The following is a 19,235-nucleotide window of genomic DNA, read 5'->3' on the forward strand; positions in this document are numbered from 1 at the left end:
GTCATTAAGCACGGCCACACTTTCACAAGGAAGTGTGGCACAGGGCAGGAGCTCCAGGCGCAATAGTTGGGTTCAAGGCCCTTCTGACCAGGGATTTCTCCCGAGACAGGTCTGAGATTCTCCCAGTATGAACGGAGGGGACCGAGTCAGCACAGCTCCCAGACTCCATCCCACGAATGTTCTGGAGTTCTAGGATTCTATGTCTGGTTGTCCCGCACTGATGCCAGTAATCCCTGGCACTGACAGTCCAAATTGTGAATTCCCTTTCTGTCCTCTGCCCTCAGAAAGCACACACTAAGAGATAGGCTGTCCGCACACACCTGGGAGGAGCTGGGAAGAGCTAGGTCACGTTCAGGAGTGATCTGTCCTCCCTGCCAGAAAGCTGAGGACCAGAGGGACAGAAGCAGCCTGGGAGACAGATGGACAGATGAAGACAGGAGCTGCTGCAGGAGAGCCAGAAGGTACTTAGAAGTCATAATGGTGATAATAATAATTGATATTTATATAGTTCTTTTAACGTTTGCAAAGCACTTTACAAACTTTATTTCATTTGCTATATGGGTCAGGTTCTATTATTACCACATTTTACAGAGGTTAGTTGCCTTACCCAAGGTACCACAATCAATCTGAACCCAGTTCTTTCTCCCAGTTTTATCTACTATACGACATGGGCACTCACATAGTCCTAGAATTTAGAGCTTGAAAAACTCTTGGAGATCACTGAGTTCTATCATTTCACAGATTAGGAAATGGGGGTTCAAAGTAACATTGTCAGAAGTCACAAAAGTAGCGAGTGATAAAGCCAGGATTTGAACTTGTTTCCTGACTCCCAGTCTGGTATACTTCCCACTGCCCCAAGATACTACTCAGGGAATGAGCTCAGAGGAAAGCATCCCTGTGAATGAGGGATGCGTAACCTGGACAATGGACAAACATACAGGCAGGTGAGACATAGAACGAACTTTAAGGGCAGCCATATGCTCTTGATTTAATCTCTCCAGGGAAACAAGACTGAGACCTCTTCCCACACTGGGTACCCTCCTCTCCTCCAGCTCTAATGCTGTATTCCCACACTCTATTAACTGGGGCAAGAAAAATCATTAGTCCAGCTGTCTAGGCAGCAGGGGCTCCCTCTGGCCTCTTTCCCCCCCCCCATACTACTCTGCAGCAGTATCCTCACAGCCCATGCTGGGACAAAGTCTGAATTAGGACTGCCTGCAACCTTGGGAAAGAATAAAGGAAGTTGGGCTGATGCTTGCCCTCTAAAAGCCAGAGAGTGGGTGTGATGGGAGAGGAGAAGGGGATGCAGAACAGGTGGGAGGAGGCTCTAGTCCAGGATGAGGTCTCTTGGGTGAACTTTAACCAAGGGATTCCTCCAGTAGCAGAACTGGCTGTACTCAGGCTTGACCAGCTCCACACTGGGCCCCAGTTTTATAGGAGGAAAGATGAGTTCTACACACTCCCTGAGCCGGTCATACCTATGGGAAGGAAAAGAGAATGAAAAGGGAAGATTGCCCCAAATCTGCACTCGCTGTCAGCACTTGGCTCACCTCGGGGGACTGGGCTCCCCAGCTTCATCCCATTTTTTCTCAATAGGAATCAGATAGGGACAGAACCTATGGCTTCACTGGAAGATGCTCCCACCAGAGAAGCAGCACCCTCGGGCACTACAAGGGCACCTTCTCTGCAGCCTATTTGAGGGGGCCCAGAGCCCTGGCAGGGCAGCTGGCTTGCCCAGGATCATCTAGCTCACAGGGCTTTGAGGCCCACTCTCTATCTATTTCGCCACAATGGCTTCTCAGCTAAGAATGAGTTGGCAGTTATGAAGGGCCACATGTTTGTGAAGCACTCTACCCCCCATTCCCCTGGAACAGCTTTGACCAAAAAACCCACGAGGTCAAGTCATTCTTCTTCCATAGTTGAATTATTCTTACCATTTTATAGGCAACCAGGTATATAGAGGTTAAGCAACCACACAGCTAGTAAGTGTCTGAGGCTGGTTTTGAATTCAGATCTTCTTGATTCCAGGCCCAGCACTCTTTTCTCAGCACATCTAGCTGAGTATGAGTCAGAGGAGCTGAATTCAAATTCCACCTCAATACTTGCTCCCTGTATGATCTCAAGAAAGCCCTTTAAGCTCCATGTGCCTCAGTTTCTCTAATGGTTGGATGAGAGGGATGGACTAAGCAGGAGGGCTCTGATTTGACAGTGAAACTTACGTGGTCTTGTGATTTTTGATATGTTCCTGAACGAGCTCTCCTTGGGGGTTGATAGTGAAGATCCGGGACTTGCTTATCCCTGCTTGAAGATAGGCATCGACATCCTGGAGAAGAGCAGAGAAAAGCTGGAGAGGTGGGAAGGAAGGGCCTGACCAGCCCAGTCTGGTCCCGAGCGGCCCAGCTCTAAAGGTAGGCTGAGGATACTTACACTAGCACGATTCCCAAAGCCAGCAAAGAAGGGGTCTCCATGGGGCAGGAAGAGGTTGCGAATATCGGTCAGGCACGCAATCTTGAATACCTCAGGCTTCTTTTCAATCACCTCCCTAGGGAGGCCAGTAGGTAATGAACAGTAGTTTCTGATTTTTCAACTACACCACCATCTCATTTGATGACCACCACCCTTTGACATGGATCTTAGACAGGTTTTTACCCCCATTTTATAGAAGAGGCAAATGAGGATCAGGCTTCATAAGCTCACAACTAACAAATGCAAGAGGTGAGGTGTGCACACAGGTCTCTTCTAACTAAGTCCAGCACTGCATAGGAAATCAAGGCCTTTAGGCCTGTCCCAAGGAGTTAAAGGACAATGCCAAGAGGGGGACACGATGCAATGGGAAGAACCTGGGATGTGAATCCAGGAGACCCAGATTCATATTTTGGCTAGTTGTGGGGCAGTTGGCATGATGTCTCTCTTGGACAGTTTCCTTCTCTGTAAAACTGGGATAATATCTATATTACCTAAATGATGGGAAAAGCACTTTGTAAACTTTAAGTGTGGATAGTAGTAATGATGGCAAAGACTGAAATTGAAGAACAGGAAGAGTTGGGCAGGGTCGCCTGCCTCACTATGAATGCTTGCTGATTGGTTGATTGCAGAGGAATCACTAATTAATGAATTTGAATAGGGAAGAAAGGTTACATTTTACCTGTGAAGGGCAGAGAAGAGGCTGCTGGGGGTCAAAAGGAGGGGGCCTTTGGGAAGACCACAGTCATGCTCATGCACCCACTTCAAGTAACCCTTTGTGAGGTCTGCCAGGCCAATGGATCGGGCTGAGCAGTAAAGGAATTTGTATCCATTTCTGGAGAGAGACCATAGAACCTATTACAGGTTGTCCCTTGATGGCCACCAGTACCACCCAGTTAACACTGACAGGAAACCAACATCAGCCACAAGGGGAAACATGCCTAAGACAATGACCTAAACTGGTGCCCAGAGATGTACTTTTCTAGAGACAGTATGGGACTTGCTCTGAGCAGGACCTTCCACATCAGAGACACTGCCTTCAACATCACTGATGACACAATCCAGGGAAGAAGCCCAGATCCAAAGGGAAAGAGCAAAAAGACTTTATGGTGCTCTGAACCTTTCTGACCTACTTTCTACTCTCAACTCTCTCAAGGAATAGGCAAAGATTTAGGCAGGTGTCAGCTTGCCAAACTTGCCCCTTCCCTTTTCACCCTGAAAGCAGAGATTGTCTTATTTTTCTATTTGTATCCCCAGCACTTCAAACAGTGCTTGGCACACAGTGAGTATTTAATAAATACTTTTTTAATTCATTCATTCACTCATAGTCCTTCATTTCTTCATACACTGAGAGGCCAGAACAAAAACCAATGTAGAAGAAAAGCAAAACATAAAACTATACCCCAGGTTACAGAATGGTTTAGGGAACCTGCAGCTATTTAACCTGAAAAATGATAGCTTTAGAGGCACTGAAGCAAAGTCCTGTTCTGAAGGCCCCAATATGAATGAGAATAAATAATCACTACTTTAGCAGAAGGGACTAAAAAAAACTTAGAGGAATAATGGAAACCCACATAGGTGATAGAAATATGCATTTCTCTGGGTTCTAAAGAAAACCTGCAATGGGTTTCAGAAAAGAGAGGGAGACTAGACCTTAAGATCTTTTTCTAACCTTCAGCTCATAAATTTCTTCTCTCTCTTCACTGGATGTATTAGAAGGGGTGAATTAAAAGGACTGCTATGGACTTCAGAGGCTTCCCAAGGGGCCTGAGTGAAGCCATGGACTATTACTTTCACTGATCACAAGGAGGAAAGGCCATGTAGAAATGCTGGGCATGCTGTTCCAGAAACTCCCTGTCACCTTGTCAGGATCAAGCTGCTCTGAAGCTGAGCCACCATGGTACCCTAGCTTCTTCTCAGCTCTTGAGGTCAGTACTGAGCTATTTAGAAAAAAATACCAAGGGAAGCTCAGCCTCCCCTGAATTGTGTCCTAGTTTTCTCTCAAGTGGCATACACTGCCCTCCTGTGGCAAAACTGGTCTGCTACCTACTGCCTGCTCCCCCCCCCCCACTCGCCCCTCCACAGTGCTCACCCATTCCCGTCAACCCTGCAGGGACAGCAGATGCGGTGAGCTCTGAAGCCCTGAACACAAAGTGTGTCTGGAGCTGAAGGTACTGCCCCCAGGGACAACATCCTCTGTTCCTTTGAACACTCCAGGAACCCTCTCAAGCGGAGGAGGTTCTGAAGGCCCACTCCATGTGCTGCCAGAGTCATTTCAACTGCCGGCTTTGGAGACAGACACACCTTCTTTCCCTCTCACTTTGCCTTTCTAGTTAAGAAATCAAGTGCCTGGGACACAGCCTGGAAGTCTACACGTCTAGCCTCTGGCCAGGGCAATACCACAGACCCAACATCCTTCCCTCCCCAAAGCAGGAATCTACTATGATCCAGTCCCAGACTTCCAGAAGCGCTCACAGGTGAATTTTGTGGTAAAGCTTAATGATGCCACGGTGAGTCCAGTCCTTCCCCAGCTGGGGCAAAATGTGACCCAAAGCGTCAGACCTGGGAGGCAAAGACAACAGTGAAATAATCAGGCTTATGGAGCACCTTCTTCCCGGCCTTCTAAAGTAGGTAGGTACAAGTATCACTGTTTCACAGAGCAGTTAACTGAGGCTCCCAGAGAAGTGTCTTACTCATGACCCCACAGCCAGTGAGTGTCAGAGATGGGGCAGCTTTTGACTTTTAGGCTGTCTGTCTGTCTTTGAACAGGTGTCCAAAAACTCAATACTGCCCACTGGGTAGGAGCCCAGCTCCCAGAACAGTATGATTATGAATGAATGAAAAACTCTTTACTAAGCACTCACTATGTGCCAAGCATTGGACTAAGTGCGAGTGATACAAATGCAAAAAATGAGGATCAAAAGAGCAAACCCAAACTTTTAGATCAAGGGAGCACAGATTGCAGCCTGAGGGTAAAAACGAGCCCACTGAGCACTGCCCAGAGCAGCTAAGAATGCCTTTTTTAAATTACATTTTAAAGTATGATCACATTTTTAAAAATAGAATAACCATTCCTAGCTGGAGTCAGGCAGCTGACAGGATAGGCTGACCCATGCTTTGGATCACCTTGCTGATTAGTCAGAGGGAGCTTGCTGTAGCAGAAGGGTTAATGGATTTGAAGGTAGGGAGAATCAGGTTCTCATTCCATCTCAGACACTTATAGGGACAAGTCACTTAAATTATCTAACCGTCAGCTTCCTTAGCTGTAAAATGGGGCAATAATAGCGGATCATATGTCAAACACTTTGCAAAATTTTAGTTTATAATATAACATAATATATTATGTAATAACTTGGAAGTTATTATTATAATAATTATCATCAGTCATCTTTCCTCCAAGGAACTCTAGTCAACCATATAGTAGAAAGGTAAGACATGACAATTATTTCATTTTTAAAGCCTACCTAATTCACCTTGGCCTGGTTCCCTATAAATGCATATAAGGCCTCTTTCACTCTATCCTTGACCCTACAAGCAATATTTAAAAAGCATTTGACTATTTGAGAGCCAAAACCCCTCTAAAACCCACTCCTCCCACCTCTCACTCCCATGCCTCCTCCCTTTCTCCACTTTTCTTGCTATGTTTCTTACCTGGTGATGGTTCCATCAATGTCTGAGACCACCACCTTGTCGTACCAATTCCACAGGTAGATGTTGGCATGGCAACGGCAGGTGCCCTGGTACTGAGTGGTCACACTAAACACCACATCGTTGGCTCCCTCTCTCAGGTTTAAGTCTCGCTAGACAATATAAGGAACCAGGGGAGAGTCAAAGGTAGCTCCAGAAAGACCCAATCTCTCTCCAACCTACCTGGTTACCTGCCTACTTCTACCAGCCTGGATTACTGTTATCAGTTCTCTTCTTCTTTTTTTTTTTTTTTTTAATTATTCTAAGTTGAAGCTCTTTCAAGAGCATGATTGTTAATTCCTAACAACTCTTCGCCCCCAAAGAAAACCTTCCTGTGCGACAAAATACAGTTAAGCAAAATAAATCATTTTTTTTGGCTTTGTCTGCCTCAATCCCCACCTATAGTCCACCAGTTCTCTGATTAATGAGAAGTGTATTCCTCCTTTTCCCCACCCTCAAGGCTGTTCTCCTCTTACCCAGAGGCTGGCAAAGGTGAGACACAGAATGATAAAGGAGTCCAGACCTAGCCATCTGGGCGTCCCCAACCTGTGCAGATCTTTCTGGGTTCTCTCTAGTTCCCACCCACCCATGGCAATGCTGCACAAAATTTACACAGTAATGTCCATGTATGAGTAGAGATTTTTCCATTATTGGGATACATTTTGATGGAGGTTGCAGGAAGTTTCTCCAAGCAGTGGAATACTCTAAGCAGCCTTTTCTAGGGGAAGATCAGAAAGGAATCCAAGGACAGAAGCTCTGGTTATGGAACCCCATCCATAGCCATCCCAGCCTGACTACAGAAATGTAGTCTTTATAAAGCAAACCCAAGGAGATGATATACAAAGGGTCAGTCTAAATGACAATCCCAAAAGGCAACAAAAAGACAGCAGTTAATGAGGCCCCAGGGTATTTTTAAGGCTACCTACTCTCTGCCCAGACCTCTTCCCCCAAACTCCCTCCTTCCCATTCATGAAATATGGAAACATGGACACTTTCCTAGACTTAAGACAAAGGCAGGAACGGCCCAATCCTCCAAAGCTTGTACTTACAAGCTGATCGGAGGAGAGACGAAGTGACTTCTTGAAGGAAGCAGAGCTCTGAGGGGGAGAAGGGGAATCCAAGACCACTGGTATGCTGAGAGGGTCCTCCTCAATGGTTAAACTCTCCTTCCTGCAGGGAATCCAGGCCTTTAAAGTCCTCCTTCCTCTCAAGGTCTACGAGAGGAAGATCCACTCCCATACATTGACAGTTCATGAAGAGTAAGTTCATTAGATGACTTAGGAAAACTCCACTGATGAGGCTCCCTGATTGCCCACCCTCTCATCATGCCCCCCAGAAATAGCTCTTTACAGAGAGTTCTCCCATGTTGGCCCCCATGCTTCAGAAATACCCCCAGCTATCAGAGGGCCGGAGGGCATAGCAAGTCTCCCTTTAAGAAAACCCCCAAAGCCCAACTTTGTTTACCCTCTCCCTCTCTCCCCCACTGCTGGGTTTTAACACCACAATCTTCAAACACCCCCCCACACACACACACAGGTAGCCTTTTTACTCACCTTCCCCTCCCTAGCTCAGCTTCCTTTTGTGTGCTGTCTTATCCCCAATAGATTGTAAGCTCCTTGAAGACAGGGATTATCTTTTTTTTTTTAAATAGTGTATCCCCAGCACTTAGTAGAGGGCCTAGCACACAGTAGGCACTTAAATAAAAGTGTAATGTATTATATTGTCTTTATCTGCTTCGGATTTGTAGTCAGAGGCCCTAGATTCTGCTACCCACAACATGAACAACTCTAAGCACCTCTGTTCCCCTCATTACAGAATACTCTTTTATAAAACCACAAAGTTAGATTAGATGATCTCTAAAGTCTTTTTGGCAACTGGGATGTAAATTGGGAAACTCCCAATGAGGAAACTTCCTCTCCCAATGTAAATCAGCAACTATTCTGTAACATACAGTCTTAGAAAAAAGGTTCTTAACCCGGGATCTGTGAAACTGGTTTCAAAAAATATTTTGATAACTGTTTCAATGCAATTGATTTCCTTTGTATTCCTGTTTTTTTATTTTATGCATTTGTATAAAACCATTCTGAGAAGGGTTCTCTAAAGTTTCTTTAGACTGCTGAAGGGGGTTCATAACATAAAATAGGTTAAAAAGCCCTGACTTACAAGGGTTGCTTATAAAGGGATTTGCCTAGATGTATTGGATGCCAGGATGTATTGGAGATACAATTTAAATCTAATTCTTTTTGATTTTAAGGCCAGTTCTCTAATCTTATAGTACCTATCAAAAAGACTTTTATACCAGAGATGTACTAGTAAATGTTTAACAAACAGCTTGAGGATAGAAGGAAGGAGAGGAGTGTATCTATAAGATACATAAGTTTAATTTGCATTAACATTTTTTCCATCACTTTGAGTCATACAATCAACCAAACCAAAAAAAAAATCAAGCCTTGATTCATAGGATCTGCTGATTACAGAGATTTGAATGTATACACTGAGAATTTAACAGATACCAGGATGAAGAGGCTCCAGTGAAACTGTACCATTATTCTTCTGAAGCAATTTTGATAAACTTTAATTTTTAGGAAAATTTCCACTAATGTTCGCCATTTTTCAGTTCTGTCTGACTCTTTGTGATCTTATTTGGATTTTCTTGGCAGAGATACTGGAGGGGGTTTGCCTTTCCTTCTCCAGTTCATTTTATAGATGAGGAAACTGAGATAAACAGGTTTACACAGCTAATAAGGGTTTGAGCCCAGATTTGAACTCAGGAAGATGATTTTTCCTGATTTCAGGCCTGACACTATATTGAATGAATCACCTAGTTGACTATCAAACCTGTATTTGCCTCTTTTTAACTTCAACTCATAGTTCCTGGTTATGAAGACAACACTCTTCTCGATACATCATGAATACTTTCTCCTAATTGTCCCAAAAAAATCCCTCGAGTGCCCTCTCTTCTTAATGTATATTACGTCCAACTGTAACTTGGGAAGTTCTTCCTACTATATAAACTGTTGTACCTGCTTCACTGTCTTTGGTGTCAATAGAAAATAAATAATCATACTTCTTGATCTAATAGTGTGTGTTCTAAATCCCCTCAAAGTAAACAGAAAGACTATGGGTTGAGGACTTATCTAGCCATAACTAAAGACTTTGGAAAAAATGTGTTCACTGGGCCTGAGGGGCAGGCCCTGTCCCATAAGCATTTCTTGCCAGACTTTTCCTAAAGGCTCAGGCTTTGAAGTCCCGATACTATAGAGCTGACCCAGTCTGACAGAAAAAAGCTTTGAGCTAAGAGTTAAAGATTCTGGCCCTAAATTTGCCACTTCTTTACTCTGTGATTTTGGGCCAATCACTTCCTCACCAGAAATAGTCTTTCCTGGCCCTGGTGTCCTGTAGGTGACACCAGGTAAGGATTTCACCCTAGTGAAAATCCTGTGGAGATTTCATGAGACAGTATGTGAATGAATACCTTGGAGAGAAAAAAAGGTAAAACAAAATGGATGGAATACTGAGTTTGGAATCCTGGATTTGACTCTTGCCTCTGACAACGATTAGCTATCTGATGGTGAATAACCTAACTTAACCTGTTGGGTACCCACAGACAACTTTTTAAAACTCTAATATCCATCCTGGGAGCCTGACCAAGATAACTCACCCTTGCTGAATGGAAGTCTTCTTTGAAGTAGATGCCACTTCCTGGACTTCATTCTGCAGGGGAAGAGTTTTCTATGAGTCCCTTTGTTAAAAGGAAAGGTCTTGTCCCTGAGACCAATTCTACTTCCCCTAAGTCTTGGACCTTCTAAAAGAACAAAGGAAGATCAGAACTTTAATTCCAAGAGCTTTCCAAGGGTAATCACTCACCTTCTCAGATGCAGAGTCCTTTATCCCCCAGGAGAACCACCAGCGGCCAGTCTTCTTGGGCATTTTCTCCTTCACCAACTTGTCAACAGTGCTCTGAATGCCACACGAGATCAGGAAGGACACAGTGGGCAAGTTTACCAAAAGGACCTCAAGAACAGATCTCTCCAGGGAATAATCCCCTCAAATAAATGACATCCATCCAGTCTCCACTGGAGATCCACAATGAAAACCCTTTCTGGCTGAATTATCTGAAGCATCTCTCTGAGCTCTCAGGAAAAATTACTTTGTGGGGGAGGGGAGGGGAACTTACTTCAGAGGCTGCTGCTTATATTACTAATGATTTAAAACTTGAGTACTGGCACTGTTCCTCTAACTCAGGTACTGATTAAGGAGAGCATTAATTTAGGCCTCATGGCGGTCAAGGAAATAAAAACAGAATAGAAATTATTGGTAAATGCTTTCTGAATAAATGGATGGAATAAGGGAATCCAGAGGCCCTTCCTTCTACACCATAGACCAGAACATCTCACAATAATAAGAAAAATGGTATTTTAAGGGAGATGGCAGAGCTTTCTGGAAAAGAAACTTCCTATGCAAAGTCACCAAGTGTTTGATAGAAAGGGAAACAAGAATTGTTGTCCTTCCTCTTGACCCATCCCCTGTGCAAACTTTGCCCCCAAAATTCCCAAGATCATTGTCCTCAATCCTCTCAAGATAAGGTCATCTGGACCAGTGTCTCTGTGAACAGTTTCGTAGGAAATACAGAGGGAGAAAGGATAGGTAGATGGGACAAACTCACCGAGTCAGGAAGAGACCAGAAGAGTTGAAGGACTTGAAATTTTCTGTTCTAGGATTCAGCCCTAATTTGAAGCTTTATCCCATTTTAGCTAATCACATAGGAAATCTAGAGTTTTACAATAGAGTTTCCCACCAATCTCTCTTCTCCTTGTTCTCCCCAAATTCTCTGTAGCACCACCCAAAATCTCTCTATGATGATCACAGCAAGAAAGAAATATAGAGAGGGAGTTCTATTCCTTTACCTTGGGCAAACTCTTCTGAAAGGCCTGTAAGGACAGGATCATCGGGGCAGCTACAGCCCAGTTGTAATACCTAGAAAGAGGAAACAGGGAGAAAAAAGTAAACTTCCTAGGAAAAGTAGCTAAAAAGACAAAGCCTGATTATTTATGGGCTTGAGGCTGAACACCCCAAGGGAGTCTCTCAAGTCTGGAGATTTCCATCTAGAAAAGGACCTATTTCCAGTAATTTTGTTTAGACTCTGAAAGACTTCACATATTATAATAATAATAATTACTTCTCCATCAAAATGCAATCAAATGTCCACGTTGTATATGTGTGTGTGAGTATGTATATGTCTGAGTGTGTGTGTGTGTGTGTGTGTGTGTGTGTGTGTGCGTTTGTGTGTTGAGTGATGTCCTGCAGAAACTTTGTTTTTGGGGTCATTAGCTGTGAAGACTCAGCAGGAACCCTGAAATAATAGTAAACTGGACTCAGATGATACCATCAAACAGGAGGAGAATGCGAAGCAGTGTAATGGAACTCCACCCAAACGGTCAAAGAAAAAGATGGGGCAACAGAGGTTGGACTTCTCAAAATCATCATAGAGAAGAATGCAAATGACTCTTCATGTTTTGGTATCACAAGAAGGCAAGACATATCAGAACAAATATGAAATATCAATTCTCTACCTAATGGAAATGCTTCAGTACAATTGATGGTGAACACCAAAATAGGTAATTGTATGAAAATCCATAAAATAAACTGAAATTATAAGCACTTTCATTATGCTCCAGAACCATCTTTTAATAAAACTGGAAATAGATTTCACCAATTATGGGCAAGGATTTCATACTTTTTGTCAATTGTACTCTCAACTCTAAATCACATAACAATGAATGTGCTGAAAAGCACAGGACAATAAAAAAATAACCATGCATTAACTCACAGAAGATGAATTAAGAAATGAAGTCAAGGGGCTACTAAAATCTGAAGAAGGAAAAGTTTTGACCTGGAGGCCATAAAAAATCTTTACTTTTTAATGTAAACTCCAGAAATCCTATTTCACAATGAGATAGATGACAAAAACAGTACTGAAATCTCCAATGACCTTGAAAAGGAGATGGCCATACTTAAGACTGAAAGGTTCTTTCTAAGCTTGATGGCATGAATCCAACTGATAGGCCAATTATACCAAAACAGGGTAATAAAAAAGCCAGTTTCTGTTTTAACCATTATGAACAAACATATTTCCCCCACAGCATTTGACAGAAAAGTATAAAAACCATTTCAGAACCTGAAACAGTAGTATATGCAGCAACTGTTGCCATAGTAGGAAAGAGGGAGCTATCAGAGAATTCCTCCACCTCCATCCATCCCCCACTTTCAGCCACTGGCCACCATAGTAGAAGTAACTTGAGAAAACTATTGAACTATGGAAAGGCATTGAAATAGCTCACTGGCATGGACAGTAGAACACTTGAACTTCACAATGCCCAGTTAAAGGCAACAAAAAGGAAAAATATAGAAATGAGTGAGAAAAGGAAAAGCATATCAAAAATTCTAGATTCCCTTAATTCAGTAACTGGGACAAAAGGCAAAAAGTTAAGATACACAAGAAGTTGAAGCAGCACAAAGAACAAAATTAATAGTTCAATATCAATCAAAAATTATTCCAAGGCTTGAAAAATCAAGTACATCACAAAACACACATACACACATACACACACACACACAAAACTGGACTCAGACACGTGTGTGTCAACATGAACATTTAACTGAACTTTGATGGAGAGGTTGTTATTATTGTTACATATGAAGTTTTTCAGAGTCTAAAAAAAATAAAGAAATCATAGGTAATAAATAACACCTAAAGAAGGAGGATGTGAAAAAGGATGTGAAAAATTCTGATCACCTTCATGGTTGCAAGACTGCACTAAACAAGTCCCCATCATTCCTTCCAGATGCACATAAAGCCTGGTCTTAACATAAAAATCTCAATTAAGCAAATAAGACTGGAAAAAATGAGTAAATAGAAGAAGACATTATAAAATTAAGTTTTTAAGGATACATAAAAGACCCAGAATAAGAGAACAGAATAACACCACAACATCTACAAACAAATTCTCTAACAAAAACATCACTTTTCCATGAAGTCTAAAATTCCTGGAAGAAATAAAGCAAAAAAAATTAATGACATTTTAAATTAAGAGCTCTAGGGGAAAGAACTGAAAGAATAGTTTGGTACAGTACCCAAAAAAGTTCTCCCTGAAAAGTAGAATAGGTCTAACATAAATCACTGAATCTATGACAAGAAACAATACAATAAAAACAAAAAGTCTTAAACAGAGAAAGAGAATCAAAGCTGAATGGGAAGAACTCATGTAAAGCAATAAACATCTGTTCAATGTTAATCTTAATGTTAGTTCTAAAAGTTGTAAGATGGATTGTAATCATTTTGGGACATGCCCTAACAACTATCCTCCTGAAATATTAATAAAACATAATGCCCATAACCCTAAGGTAGTTACAGAAAGATTGATAAATGCTCAAAAGGAGGAAGAAACTTGACAAACTCTCTGAGAGTACAAGAAAGAAAGACTTTTAAAATAAGCAGGCATCCTTCACCAAACAATCATAAAGATTGATGAAAGATACATGGCCTTAAACCACTGGATGGAGTTTATGAAATGACTAAGATTTAAGAATGGAATCCAAAAGACTATCCTCAGATGATATCACAAGAACTCAGTCAACAACATACGGACAAAGAAATCTTGAATGAATAAGCTGAATTTTGCTTGGGCAAATGGAGGTATTCATTATGGATGTTAGAGACCAGATAATTTCCTAAAAATACTGATGGGAGATTTGTAAATCTTCTAGACTTAGTGGAGAAAGTGCAACATATAATTGCAGCCTATAAAATTTAGCACCTACCAAATACCTAGAAATATGACCTAATGGCCCAAATTATACATTAGACATTTACATAGATTTCAAAATTAACAAGAAAATTCAGTTTATAAACTATATTGGCATCAAATCCTTATCACATACGGAATGGTTGCTCACAATTGTATGGGATATAGCACTGATTCATAAAAACTTAGCCTTTTAAACAGATTTTGCCATTTTAAATACTCATAACCTCCAAGTTTTATGGTATGAAAAGATTTCAAAGTGCAGAGACATGGAGGAAACAATCAAGATATGGTGGGTTCAGGTTGTGAGGTGTATTCTATCCCTGTCATCTTATGTATCATTGGAAATGTCCTAAAGATGTTGTCAGCTAGCTTACATCCCAATAGTTATTCAGCTACAGAAAGCAGCTATTCTGTTCACTTGGGTAAAAAAGTAATAATGGTCATAATAATAATAGATTACAATACTCTTATTCAATCATTCCATCTACCTGTGAAATAATTTGCCGAAAAATAAACATAAAAGAATCATAGCAGGAAAGAAACTTGCCTCAAGATGGGTTCTATCTGAACTCTTATTAAAAAAAAAAAAGGCAAAAAAAATGATATAACAATAATGATAGCTAATTATGGTAATGAAAACACCTGATATTTATAGTGCTTTAAGATTTGCAAATAACTACACTCATGCTCTCATGTGAGTCTTACCACAATCTTGTCAGTAAGTGCTACAAGTTTTGCATATGTAGAAACTGAGTGACTTGTCCAACTTCCATACAACTAGCTATCACCCAAGGCAGATCTTTCTGATTTCAAGTACAGCCCTGGTTTTTGATTTTGCTGTTCAAACCCCTTCATAATCTGCTTCCCTTGCCTTTCTAATAGTCTTATTCCTCTCCCATTCTTCTTCTCTCACTCTTCCAATGAGAGACTCTGGTCTCTCCATCTTCTAACTGGGCAGTTTTTTTGTGTTTTGTTTTTTTTTGGCTGTTCCCCCATGTCTAGAATGTTCTATATGAATGTTCTATACCCTCCTCTTTGCCTCTAAAGCTTTCCCCTTAATTCTAATGTCTTATCTCTGTAGATTAATTCCAATTTATCCTGTTTATCCAACTTATTCTGCTTGTTTATACATAAGTATTTACATGCTATTTCTCCTATTAGACTGTGAGTCCTAGAGAACAGGAACTGTGTGTGTGTGTGTGTGTGTGTGTGTGTGTGTGTGTGTGTTGTTTTTGTTTTGCTTTTCTTTGTATCTATAGCCCTTAGTACAGTGCCTGGTATACGTAGTTGTTTAATATGTTTTATGACTGACCGATTATTAGACTTCACATAATATCTAGTTGCTTACTGTTTCCTCTCACTCCAATATGATGGCAGGGAACAAGACCCAGTGTCAAGGGCTTGAGATGCTAGGGCATCAACAGCAGAATCAGGTCCAATATGGAAGTAGCTCAAGAAGTTCAGTGCCACACTTGCCAACAACCTATCCTCCACAACTTTTATCTCTATTCAGAAGGAATACCCATATAAACTCTCTCCCATACTTTTAGGTGGGGAACCTTTTTTTTTTCTCCCAAGGGCCATTTGGATATTTGTAACATCATTCACAGGCTATACAAAATTATAAGCTTAAAAACTCAAGCAGTGAGAGATTGTTGTAAATAGCTGTCAGCTCATCATCGCTTGTGGTTGCCTTGGCAGGGGTAGACCAAATGATTTTTCAGGCCTTATACAGCCCATGGACTGGACATCCCCACTTCTGCCTTTAATTCAGCTATATTGACATGGTTAACATAGCACATCTCACATTTTAAAGGTTTTTATCTTTTTAAAAAAATTTACATGTGTCATTTTACAGACAAGAAAATTGAGGCACAGAGAGGTTGAGTGGTTGTTTCCTAGGGTTACAACAGTTTGTAGAAAGATCTGGATCTGGAATCCTGGTTTCTTGCCTCTGAAATCCAATAGGCAGCCTATAGGGCTCAGAGACTCTAGGGTAGGCAGCTCCAAGAATTCAGGCAGCCAGGTCCCGGGGGGAGCTATTTAGGGTGAATTGGCATCCCTCATGCTCAAGATTTCCTTATGTGTTTCAGTTTATGGGGTCTTAGGGATTGTTTGGAACCTAGTAAGAATTTCACATATAAAAGACAGAGTGTGAACAGCAGATGTGGATATAACTTAGCTGAACAGTGATGGAAAGGACAGGCCAGCCAGCCATGGTAGCTGAACAAGCCAAAGATACCCAGAATCAAAGTTTTAGGTCAGTGTAAAAATTAGGCCTCCCTTTTTTGAAAAGATGGAAGCTGGGGTGGGGGTGGAAGAAGAGCTACAAGTATGGAATATTACATAGACCGTCAGATACAATTGCTATACTGGCTGATTTTGTTGAACTATTCTTATCTCATCTACAAAGGCTATCTCATTAGGTTGGGAAGAGTGGAGGAATGTATTGAGAAATGAAAATGATGTAATAAAGAAAGATATTAAGGGAAAAAAAATCTTTTATAATAGACCTGGGAGATTCTGCAATAAGCCCGTCTTTCAGAATAAGCTCCTGCAATTTTTTTCTTATTTTGTATTTAGTTCAATAAATTTTTTTAAAAGCATAAGCTCTTATTTCCTGGGTCAGGACTTGTGTATCCAGATGAATTAATTGCTAAATTTACAAGAGGTTTTTTTTTTGTGTGTGTGATTGCATATTTTCTTAATCAGAGAAAGGAGATTCAGGGAAATTCTGCTTCTGACACATAATAGTTGTATAACCTTAGGCAAACTAACTTTACCCCTCAATACCTTTAGGCAAGAAAGACTGTAAATAAGAGAAGGTTGCTGAAAGATATTAAGGGAAAAAAAAACTTTTATAATAGACCTGGGAGATTCTGCAATAGGCCCGTCTTTCAGAATAAGCTCCTGCAATTTTTTTCTTATTTTGTATTTAGTTCAATAATTTTTTTAAAAAGCATAAGCTCTTATTTCCTGGGTCAGGACTTGTGTATCCAGATGAATTAATTGTTAAATTTACAAGAGGTTTTTTTTTGTGATCGCATATTTTCTTAATCAGAGAAAGGAGATTCAGGGAAATTCTGCTTCTGACACATAATAGTTGTATAACCTTAGGCAAACTAACTTTACCCCTCAATACCTTTAAGCAAGAAAGACTGTAAATAAGAGAAGGTTGCTGATCTTCATCACTGAGGATTTTTTTCCTCTATACATATAAAATTGCAGGTCTGGACCAAAAGTTCCCCCCACCCCCACCCCACACTCCACACTCCATCCACAGATACTAAAAGCAAAACACATAAATGTTTGAGTGTGGGGAGAAAATGTGTTTTTTCACTCTCTACTCCCTCTTCCCCCCCACACAAACATTTATTTTACCTATGAGGCAATGGGATTATTGATAGCACCAACCTGCCTACAAGACCTTCCAAGCAGATAACTAGTAGAACTGGGATATGAACCCAAGACCTCCCATTCCATAACCAGAGCTACTTCTGTTATTTGCCCCTACTCCTGTATCTCACTCCTAACCCCACCAACTTTACTAGTTTGATTGATCCTAGCTTTCCTGAAGAGTCACCTCCAACTCCTGCTGCATCCAAAACAAATCTTTTGTACAGGATAGGTATCCCACCTCCTGAGAAACCAGGGAATTAATAATTGTTTATAGAGCACTTACTATGGCACAAATGCTAAGTGCTTTATGAATATTACCTCATTTGATCCTCACAGTGATCCTGCAAGGTGCTTATTATAATCCATCTTTTACAACTGAAGAAAGGGAGATAAACTGGCCAGTTTATGGGGCACACAGCTAGGCAGTGGCTGAGGTCATATTTGAACTCAGATCGCTCTGACTACAAGCTGAGTACTCTTATCTATCCAGCCACCAATCTGCCTTTAAATAGTTTGTCACTAGAGGCAATCTGAATTGCTATGAAAAAGGGAGACAGAGGATGCTTAGTATTGGGAGATGCTTGAAAGTGCCATCCCCTAGGTCAAGGGTGGGAAATGTACAGGGTGGGCCATTTAAGGCCTGCAAAATCATTTGCTCGAAAGCAACCACAGACTATGATGAGCTGAAACTTAGGTACAACAACCTCCCACTGCTTGAGGTCTATAAGTTAAAAATTGTCTGGCCATGGATGAGGTTATAAAGATCCAAATGACATGGGCAGAAAAAAAGATTCCCCAGTCCTGAGCCAGACTCTCTGACAAGCAGAGATGAGACAATGAAGCACGTCACTCAGACTCAGAGTTATACAGCTGTCTTACTGATCTGGGCTCCTAGAAGGGTTTAAGACATTTCTGTCCCCCATTATGAAAAACACCTCCCCCCTCAACCCCACTCCACAGGATACACAGGACACTTACTTCTTTCCAATTTTCACCACAAGGTTGGGGTCATCTAAGATTCCTGGGTTGTCAGCAAGATTCTTGTAGGAGACAGCGTATTTGGCAAATTTCTCTAGAGGAAAGAGGAGGCAAGTGAGAGTGAGAGATCAAAAACAGAAGTGAGGAGCTGGGGGGCAGGGGTGGGGATGGGGGCTGAAGAGGATAAGGAGATACCAGGTCATTTCTCCCCAAGGGTCCCCAGGGTGCAGCTGGCTGGGGGATGGAGAACAGCACTGGAACACCAGCCCCTAACTACAGAATGCCCACCACTGATCTTTCTGCCATCTCTTGTAACTCTCCTCGCCTGCCCCTCCACCTGTGCATGGGGTCCCTAGGGGCTTCCTCTTCTGCTCCTGTAAAGGAGCACCATCAGCCCCACCTGTTGAGATGTTCTGGTTTTCAGCCAATCCACCACAGAGAGAAAGCTCAACATTATTATCCTGCTCCAGGGAAGCATCAGACAAAAGAGCTGTGGTATCATCTCCCATAACGGTAGGCTGTAAGAGTTTTGACTCTGAGAAGCAGGAATCACTCCATTGCTGGGCTTGAAGATTAATTTCACTGAAGACAGAGGAATAAATGGCAATAACTTACCAAGGAGGCAAGGGAAAAGGCTTGCTTCTAGGGCATTTGCACTGATGGATAACATTAAGCTGATTCTCCCAGAGACCCATACTTACCACATGATATATCAAAGAGAATAGCTATACCTTTACTAGAAATAACTTTCTTCTTCTTTTAAAAAAAACCTAAACTTTATTTTTTAATAAATAAATATTCACTTTATCTCCCTTTCACCTTTTCTTCCACTATTAAGAGACAAACTTGGCTTCAGATTCTTGTCAAGTCACTTAATGTGCTTCAGTTTCCTCATTTCTA

General features: G+C 41.5%; 1 protein-coding gene across 1 annotated transcript in view; it reads right to left on the bottom strand.

Annotated features, from left to right (window-relative positions):
• Window positions 1-958: 958 nt before the first annotated feature.
• Window positions 959-19,235, bottom strand: part of LPIN3 (lipin 3) — a 29,274-nt gene continuing 10,997 nt past the window's right edge. Inside the window, 12 exon segments of the mRNA XM_074292635.1 lie at window positions 959-1,478; window positions 2,220-2,323; window positions 2,428-2,542; window positions 3,146-3,298; window positions 4,939-5,025; window positions 6,115-6,263; window positions 7,200-7,320; window positions 9,812-9,864; window positions 10,018-10,110; window positions 11,058-11,127; window positions 18,336-18,429; window positions 18,736-18,917. Of these exon segments, the coding sequence (XP_074148736.1) occupies window positions 1,328-1,478; window positions 2,220-2,323; window positions 2,428-2,542; window positions 3,146-3,298; window positions 4,939-5,025; window positions 6,115-6,263; window positions 7,200-7,320; window positions 9,812-9,864; window positions 10,018-10,110; window positions 11,058-11,127; window positions 18,336-18,429; window positions 18,736-18,917 (1,372 nt within the window). The 3' untranslated portion in view covers window positions 959-1,327.

Source organism: Sminthopsis crassicaudata, chromosome 2 (assembly GCF_048593235.1).
Source record: "Sminthopsis crassicaudata isolate SCR6 chromosome 2, ASM4859323v1, whole genome shotgun sequence".
Taxonomy (NCBI): Eukaryota; Metazoa; Chordata; class Mammalia; order Dasyuromorphia; family Dasyuridae; genus Sminthopsis; species Sminthopsis crassicaudata.